Raw genomic sequence first — 9,853 nt, forward strand, 5'->3', positions numbered from 1 at the left:
ACAGGCAAGTTTTGGATACTTCCAGTTTGTTTTGTTGTCAACACTTTACGCGATGAGAAAGTTATATGTTATAATATTTTTTATCACTTTGTTTTTGTGTATCATCACTTATACACATGGAAATAATAGAAATGTTAAAAAGAAAGCTCCTAAGTTACTTAGGGCTAAACACAGGTATAATAATAAAATGATAATAAAATAAAAAAATTATGTAATTAGTGGTATGTAGTATTATATGTCTGTATGCAGTTGATTATTAACATTATTAGATAAATGCTAGCAGAAATAAATTTCCTTTAAATTATAATTACCCGATAAAATTCAGATTTACAACTATTGTATAATGTTTCATTTTTTCTCAAACCAGCAAAACATTTTATAAACATTATATTTTTTAAGCGCATACAGACATATAATATATAAATATTATATTTTGTATTATTTTATTGCGAATAAAAAATCTCGCTGTTTTCTAGTGATTAAAGTTGATACATTTGTGAGAAATTCAGGTGATATAATAGATGTTTATAGAGGAAAATTATTAGAAAATCCAACTTATTTATGTAGTTTTCTGAAGTCATTCTGAATTGTTTTTCACTAAAAATCTAAATAGGAGTAATTGAGTCAAAATTTGATCTTTCGTCGATGTTTGCTTTGATGTAAACTTAGTTCGTTATTATTATTATTTGATTTGATGTTAATAGAATTTGCAAACAGTGCAATTTCCGGTTTTGCACCAAATTCTGTACAATTTAAAATCTTTTGAAATATATCAGTTGAGAATCAGATGTTGAACAGGTTCTATAATACTCTAGCCCTTTATAGTAAAAAATGCACTTGATTAATTTGCTTAATATTATCAATTATAATTTTTAGTAACATATAGGCTTTATTATATTTATCTCTTAACAAGAAATAATTAGCAAATATTACAAAATTTGAAACCTTTGTCAAATATCAATTATTATTACGATATGATTTTCTATATCACTTGCTCTCTTGTTGAAATAATTTTTTGAAAAATCTGTAGTCAATTTACCTTTAGTGAAATTACCTTTAACAATAAGCTAAATATTTAAATAATTAAAATGTACAAAAATACAACATTTAATTGGAATTGTATTTTGATGTATGAAAATAGTGAATGCTGTGTAATTAATAAAACATTATAGTATTATTTTGAAAACCAAAATATCTATAAATGGCTATGATGAATTCTAGTCTGTAATGGCAAAAGTTTTCCCAAATAATAACAAAGAAAAGTATATTGATAATATTCATTAGATACTTAAAATTCATGGAGCTTTATCTCAATTTTTTTCGAGCATTATCTGTTGTTTATTTATACAATTATAGTAAATAATTCTGTTTACCATTTTTACTCTGCACCTTGAATAACTTATTTAGTTGTGCTACGTATTTTTCAAATTACGTTGCATTGCATTCCCTTTGTGTGCTAATATCCCATTTATTGATATTTAATTTTTCAATTTTAATTAATTTTATTTTTCAAACTTATAAGTAATCGCGATGGATCTAAAGACCCAGTTGTAAATCGTCGCCTGGCTGGTATTGCACGTCAAATTCTACGTCAATCTACTTGGGGAGATTTGGCTACTATATCTAGTATAACAAATTCTACTACCAATGGCTATCCATTTGTCACACCTAAAATTTTTGCTGAAGGAAATTCTTCTGTATCCACTGGTAAGTTAAGGAGATACTTGAGATATTTTACACACCTTCGTTCACACAGCAATACACAATTAATTTATCATTTAATACAAACCTATAGTGAATAAGTTTATTTACATAATATATACTGATGCTTCTTTGAAATGCTTTTTCTGTTCTGTAACTAATTTATTAACATAAACAAATTAACAGGTAAACCTTATTTCTACCTTGACTCCGATTATTTCCAGTCTACAGACGTTGTTAAAGACAGCAGAGTGTCTTTTACTGTAAATACTGAACAAACTGGTGCTTGCTCCAAAAGAGGTTATATTGTGCAAAATCCCAAATGCTTCTGGGTTGTGTACAGTGGCGATTTTGTGTAAGTGATATCATATTCTTACATTTTCAAAGCCTTTTTATTTGCATAACCATGTTTATAACAAATACTGGTTGTTCGTTACATTTGACAATGGTTCTACTGTAGAACCACTACTGTAGAACTTCGAATCTAAAGCATCAAATAAAGAACTTCTACATTGATGGAATGTAGTAGTTATACATTTGGATTTGATGTCAATTGCAGATTTCAATTTCTACGTAACTTTTTTACAGTAAATTGAAGAAAGGTTCCAAAGAATACGACCAAGGTTATTCTTATTTGATGGAGAAATATCCGGAAATCAAAGATATTCCAGATAAAGAAAATTATTATGTTGGAACAGTCAAATTAGTAGAAGTTATGGTAGTTGCTGGTAAGAAAATGTTGGAATGTATTCCACTTCCTGCTTATTTTGAGGCGTCGCCAAATGAGGATTTTGAAAGTGAAATGGATTAAAATTAACTGAAGTAAAAAAAACTAATTACGAGTAAAATCAAATTTATTACATTGTACAAAACTTTTAAATAAAGCAGTCTAAATTAAATATTGTATAATCTGATAATTTTCTAGCTTTTTTTAGTTGTGAAACCAAGAGTGATATAAAGATCTGTCAGGTTCATTCAATTAGGAGAAAAAGAGTGGATATCAATTTATGAACTTATATATACATTCAGAATGCTTTTTTGTCTAAAAATTATTTTAAGCTGGAATATAGAAGTGCGTTAAAGATTTTTAAATCAGCAATAATGCGTTACGTTGCTGTCTTTGGCATATGCTGGTGATAAAATACAAAAGCTATAAAGCTGTGGAAAATATTATTTACGATTTTAAAAACATTCAATTTTATCGTTTATTTTTAATTATTTAATATTAACCTTTGAGCATTGCTGCAGGTGTTATTCAATAGTCTTTAACTCTACTTATTATAGTAATTTAACAAAATTATCATAAATTATTATTCCAAGTTAATGGGCAAAATATAAATTCAGTGCTTAGACGCTTTGGAAACAGTTTGCACTAACATACGTTTTAACAAAATTTGATAAAGGCGATGCCGGATTTTTTTTTACCAATATTTTGTTGTTTGTTCTGTTTGTGCTTAATGCATGGAAAACAGTCATACCAACATAGGATTTCTAAAAAGCAGTTGAACAGGTAATACAATATATATTCTTTGTAAGGTAAGTGAATAGATTTATATCATAACTCTCCAAATTATCGCATGGTAATTAAAAATAGATTATTTATATTAATTTTACCGTTTAGTTTTCGAGGTGGTTCACCAGATCCCGTAGTAAATCGTCGTCTTGCTGGAATTGCAAGGCAAATTCTTCGACAATCAACATGGGGTGGTTTTTCAACTATAAATAGCAGTCCAAATTTTTCTACTGGTTATCCTTTTGTTGCCCCACGTAACTTTGCTGAGGGCAATTCTACTCATAGCACTGGTATAAAATTAATTATAATATAATGAAATAATGAATGATTAATATACAAGATATAATTTAATTTACAATACTAAATATGATCGAGATATCGAATTTTTATAAATAGTTTTTATCTTAACAATGAATATTGAATTACGTTTATATATTAGCATATATAGGAATTCTGAAATATCTGGATTCAAATCACATCAGGTCTTTTCATTTAGGTTGTGATGATGTCACATATAATGATATTTTATTCAATTCATTTTGTAGTTTAAGAAAAAGTGAATGTATTAATTATTATAATTATTCAAGAAAGTGACTTTGGCATTTTAAGCAAACAAGAAAAATATTTTCATGTTACATACTTACTACACTTTAATTGCACCACCTATAATTATAAAAATCATATCAATCCCAAGTGAAATTCATATGAATTAGTACTGCCATTAATACAAAACCCCTTTAAAAATTGACATGTATTATTGCTTGCAAGTAATAATAATAATTTAATATAACTCTTTTTAAAAATATTTATGTAATAAATAGAAATTAAAACAAATATAATAAAGCTAATATTATTTAGGGAAAAAAAGTTTGGATATTACTCTATTAAGTAATTTTATAATCAACAAGTTTATTGACTTACAATTTTTGGGTCTTCTTATACATACATTGAGAGCTGGTCTTAGTAACTCATTTGAATGATCCTCAATTTTTTATATGTGAGTAACGTCTTGGCCTTTAATTACTTCATCTACGTCAGGGGGCGTCCATTAATTTTTTGGATTTTTGGACCCCCCCTCCCCCTTGGTGATATATGGTGGTATTTAAAATTACCTTCCTTTCCCTACAAAACATCACATGTATTTCTAGTTGCGTGAAAAAACTGATTTTTAAAAATATTTTTTGAAAATGTTTGAATTTTTTAAAAAAATCAGTTAAAGAATAAATACACGTGATATCTTACTATAACCCTCCCTACCCCAAGTGATATTTTGTGATTTTTTGTCAAACCCCCCAAATCTTAGATTTCGTTCTTTGCATCTTAACAATATTGACAGAAGAACGAAATAATTGCATAGAGATCTGTGAATAAAAATTTTGATGCGAGATTTGATTTCGAAGCGAGTTTTTGAGTTAAAGCAACTGACAATAAAGAGAGCGGCTTCTAATTGATGACAGGACGATTTGATTCAAAAAACTATGCTTATGTATTATTATTATATTCTTCAGTTTTATGTTGGATCTTTACATTGCTTAGTCTTTACAATATAAACATATTGCCATATTGGTGTTTTTATACAGGTAAACCATATTTTTATTTTATTCCTGACTATCCAATATCGCCTGATGATTTATTGATAACCGATGTTACTGCCGATACCAGAGTGTCATTTACTGTGACTACTGAACAGACTGGTGTTTGCAGGAAAAATGGTCACAATGTCCAAAGTACCAAATGCTATTGGGTCGTTTACAGTGGTGATTTTCGGTAAGTTGATTGAATATAATTGTGACAATAACTTTATTTCTTTCGAAGATAATTTTTGTATTGCACAAATATTGTCCATTTACAAAGAAACAAATAGTTGATACAATACGATTTTATCTTCTATATATATAAAAATAAGTCGGGTTTTCCTTCCTGACGAAATAACTCCAGAACGCACGAATCGATTTCGACAATTTTGCATTCGTTGGAAAGGTCTCGGGCTCCGCAAGCTTTATAGCTAAGAAAATACCCTGAACAATAAAAACAATCAATGTGCTAAATAATAAAAGATAAAAATATCTTAATACCGTACTTTCCTTATAACTATCTGATTTAGCTTCATAGCTACTTTATTGACTAAAAAAGAATACCTTGAAAATTTATCGAATAAAATGGCATATCCTTCTGGTTATAAAGTATATTGTTGTTATATAAAACTTATTTTTAGTTTTTGTCTTCAGAATATTTATTTATTTTGGTTCAATATTAATTACACAAAATCAAAAATTGGTTAAAATAGGCCATAAAAAGTTGAATGTTTTAAACTAAAGCCTTTACCCATCGTATGTGATCTTATTGTTTTCATCACTGAAGTAAAATTAAATAATATTTGATATATTACTATAATCGTCATTATTTTTTTCATTATAGTAAATTAGACGAGAACTCTGAAGAATACAAGGATGGTTATCAGTATTTATTAGAAAAGTATCCAGATATAAAGGAAATATATAAAGAATCAAAACTAGTATTAGGAACGATCAATTTAGTCGACGTTATGGTAATTGCTGGGAAAAAAGAGTTGGAATGTATTCCTCTTGATGCTTATTTTAATACACTTCCAAATGAACACTTTGCAAGTGAAATCCATTATAAACAAAAAGTATTGAGGAATCACATAACCAAAATGCAGTAAAAAATATGAAATTATTAGTTACAATTTTTTGGATCGCACCTTCACTTGGCTCACAAAAATATATAATAACAGTTTTCACAGCTGTTTTCTTTACATAATAGAATCCTCCAAGAAATATTTTGAATACATGCAAATATTATCATATAATTGTACAAATTTATGATTTTTACTTAAATACAGTATTTTTTATGGTATTTTTTATACATGAAATCATTTTGCATTAGCATAAATTGTTTTGAAGTAAAAACATTTAAGACGTCATATTTTTCAAAGAAAAATAACATACAAACACTATTAATTAAATTCGAACCATGTTAATGATGTATTCTCTAAATTTCATATACCTCTTTTCTAACATTAATATCAATTTTTATTAAGTCTATATCTAAAGGTTTAGCTTGCAATTAGTTTTAAAAAACATTTTTCTCCCGGTTTACGTAATGGATATTTTTGTCTTTAGGTTAATAATTATGAACAACATTTAAAAAAAACAAGATTTTTGAAATTATGATATTTAATCATTTTTGGAAGTAGCTTTAGTATATTTGCATCAACATTTTATGAAAATACACAAAGATTTACAAAAGCAAAGTTCGAGCATGAGTCCATGGATTGAAAATTTCATATTGGCGGACTTTTTTAAATTTTACTAAATGAGCTTTAAATTGATTTTATCTTCAGGATTTAATTGAAAATGTTTTCATATTACATTTTATATATACATATCGGTTCATAGTGAAAAGTCTTTCATCCTAATGAATTGCTCTTAATGAATTGCAAACTTATGTAAAATTTTGAATTTAAATAGATAGTTGAAAATAATGCAAAGGAGTAAAATACCTGGTAAATACAGAAGTGGGATATTTTCTAAAAAAAAAAATGAAAATGAAAGCAAGTTTGAATACGACTTTACTCCAAAAATTCATAAATACATAGTTATTGAAATACTTTAAAATTATCATTATTACCAATAATTAGATTAATTTCGTATTTTAAATTCAATTTTCACAATTTACAGTAGCTGTCATAATAAAGTAGTAGTATAACATATTATTAAAATGAACGTTTTTATGAATATTATCTATCATTTTAACAAAAATATACAAATGTTATACAATTTATGTCAATTACCAATTATTTATTACTAAGCAATAGGTAAACTTTGCGCATCCGAATGGCTATAAAGTAATTTATTCGCGAAATTGCCATATTTCCATTTCCATAAATTTTGTTATCGGAGAAAAATAAGTTCAACGTCATATTTTTTAGAAAAAATAGTCATATAAATAAACTTTAAGAATATTATGGCATTTAAAATTTGTTTATACTACGAGTAACAGGAGGAAGAACGCAATGTGGAATTTAACTTCAATTTTAATTTTGGTTTTAGTTTTTGCCTGGTCTACTGATGCTGTTAAAAATCCGAGAGGAATAAAAACACCTGGCAGATTTGCGAGTCATAGTAAAAGGTAATAAAGCAAAGATTTTATAAATTGATATTAACCCATATAATGATAAAAAATGATATATTTTTCCTGAAAAAATCTAATAAACCTCTTCCAAAAATGTGTATTTTTAAATTTAAGACAATTTGGTTTATTAATTTAACCATTAATTAAAAGTTCTTCAAATACAATTCAATACAGCACTAACCATTTTAAAAGTTTTTTGATATTAATTTTAATTAAAATTTGGTAATATTTTTCTTTGAATTCTAGCGCCCGTTATGGATCTCCTGATCCCGAAGTAAATCGTCGTCTTGCTGGTATTGCTAGGCAAATGCTGCGCCAATATCATTGGGGCGCTTTTGGTGTACTATCAGACTATTGGGAAACTTACGATTATCCTTTTGTTACACCCAAAATGTTTGCTGAAGGAAATTCTACTTACAGCTCCGGTAACGAATGAAATTATACTCCAAACATATCTAATTTGATAATTAATGCCATCTGGTAATTGCATCTAACATAGCACTATACTGCACTTTCCTGTCTCGGCATAACAATTTTAAATATTGATGATGAAAAGTTGGCATATGATTTGTGTCTTTCTTAATCAGTGTGATCCGGCATATTGTTGTTAAATTTCTTCTAGTTCTGTAGCCGCCACGTGGTTATAGAATTTATTAAATTTCTCTTTCTCAGGTTGTTAGTTTAACATTTAGCTCTTGTATCTGTGGACTGTATTAATCACTGATTTGTTGGTATAATTTACGTATTTGTTGCAGTTCTTATTACAAACACTGATTTGTCACTAAGTTATAATTCAAGAAGATATATTTATTGATTATTTATTACACATATTGTTACGCGGACATTAGATTTAGAAATGAAAAAAATTAGTCTTATTAAACTACCTCCTCTCCAGGGGTAGCAACCATCCGGCGTAAAAGCTCAATGACATGAAGATTGCCGCTTCATGGCCAAGATAATAAAATGAAAATATGTCCGAACAACTTCTTTTAAATAACGTAATTAATTTATGTTGATTTTTTGTAATTTTCAGGTATGCCTTACTTTTTCCTGTCCCCTGATTACTACGTTACACAGCATCTTGAGCATAGTCACAAAGTATCATTCTCCGTCAGTCGTATGCAAAGTGGTGAATGTAAGGAGGATGGAATTGATGTCCAAAATCCTCGGTGTTTTTTTGTTGTATTCAACGGAAATTTCACGTAAGTTGCTTATAACATAATCATTTTAATAATATTGCTATTATGGTAAATATAATAATAATTAAAAATGAATTATGCAAGCCGTTCGAAAGACCCTGATGGTAAGGTAAATGTGATTTTGATAACTCCACTTCTTATCCCACGAGCAACTGTTTGTGGTAATAACTATCTGACAAAAAATAACGAATTTGGATATATCTTTTTTAAATCGAGTTAAATAATTTGACTCAAATAAGAAAATCAAGACTCTATAAAGAAAGTTGAGAATATTGAGATCAGAATTAATTAAAACTGTTTTCACCACTTACCATAATGTTCATTATTTATGAAAACATTTAATGTGGACATTTTGTCTCATAAAAGTAATTGTTTAGAATGTTTAATGATGCATTTATTTATTATATCATTAGATTTTCTTGTGACTATAAATTATGATTATTCTTTTGGTTCATAATTAAATGTTTCAGACAATTCTCATTTACAAGATAAATTGCGCAAGAAAATTTATAAAATATTTGTTGGGCGTCAGCTTCCGTACCAATTTATTATGACCTAAACGTAAATAAACAATGTCCCCAAAAATGTAGATAAGACAAAAAGTCCATTCTACTATTAATTCTAATGCTTCCTAATTAAATGCATTTATATTAACTCATTTAATAATTTCAGTAAATTAGAGAGAGGTACTCCCGAATATGAAGAAGGATACCAATTTTTGACAGAAAAATATCCAAGAATAGAAACCACTCCAAATAAAGAAAACTATGTAATAGGATACATCAGTTTGATCGATGTTATGATAGTTGCTGGTAAGGAAGAATTGGAATGCATTCCTATGGGCGCTTATCATAATACACCCCCAAATGAAAATTATGAAGAAGAAGAATTTGGTTCGACTTCGTCAAAAACATTAACCAATAAAAAAACTAACAGAAAAATAAATCGTAAACGAAATGCACATGTGTAATGTTGACAACGAGGTTTTAATATTTATCACATAAAAACACTTTTTTGAAACAATAATCCCCATACTCTTGAAGACCAATACCGCTGTAACAAATACGTCTAATGTGAAATGATCAGAAATATTATTAAAGTTACTCTTTCGAGTAAAGTGAAGCTTATTATTTCAGTAGGAGACTAATATGTTAACACACTATAAAAATTGATACATCATGTTTTAAAACACTACCTACATTTTACTAATATTAAAAGAAGTCAGCTTGACTTATATATTACATAAAGAGAAAATTGAAATGAATGTTATATTAAAGCATTTTTT

At 27.6% G+C, this 9,853-nt stretch overlaps 3 protein-coding genes across 3 annotated transcripts; all 3 read left to right on the plus strand.

Moving 5' to 3' along the window:
* Positions 1-52: 52 nt before the first annotated feature.
* On the plus strand, positions 53-2,583 carry LOC113385874 (protein CREG1-like). Its single transcript, XM_026623698.1, has 4 exons — positions 53-174; positions 1,523-1,707; positions 1,888-2,056; positions 2,290-2,583. The coding sequence occupies exons 1-4, from the start codon at positions 53-55 to the stop codon at positions 2,510-2,512; spliced, it is 699 nt and encodes a 232-aa protein (XP_026479483.1). The 3' UTR covers positions 2,513-2,583.
* A 575-nt stretch (positions 2,584-3,158) lies between these two features.
* On the plus strand, positions 3,159-5,897 carry LOC113385875 (protein CREG1-like). The gene is made up of 4 exons (XM_026623699.1): positions 3,159-3,211; positions 3,323-3,504; positions 4,795-4,981; positions 5,633-5,897. The coding sequence occupies exons 1-4, from the start codon at positions 3,159-3,161 to the stop codon at positions 5,895-5,897; spliced, it is 687 nt and encodes a 228-aa protein (XP_026479484.1).
* Positions 5,898-7,233: 1,336 nt separating this feature from the next.
* Positions 7,234-9,616, plus strand: LOC113386899 (protein CREG1-like). Its single transcript, XM_026624656.1, has 4 exons — positions 7,234-7,366; positions 7,616-7,794; positions 8,403-8,571; positions 9,241-9,616. The coding sequence occupies exons 1-4, from the start codon at positions 7,251-7,253 to the stop codon at positions 9,536-9,538; spliced, it is 762 nt and encodes a 253-aa protein (XP_026480441.1). The 5' UTR covers positions 7,234-7,250; the 3' UTR covers positions 9,539-9,616.
* The last annotated feature ends 237 nt before the right edge of the window (positions 9,617-9,853 follow it).

Source organism: Ctenocephalides felis, unplaced genomic scaffold (genome assembly GCF_003426905.1).
Source record: "Ctenocephalides felis isolate EL2017-DRISC unplaced genomic scaffold, ASM342690v1 CF-g0.4_SCAFFOLD_03571, whole genome shotgun sequence".
NCBI lineage: Eukaryota > Metazoa > Arthropoda > Insecta > Siphonaptera > Pulicidae > Ctenocephalides > Ctenocephalides felis.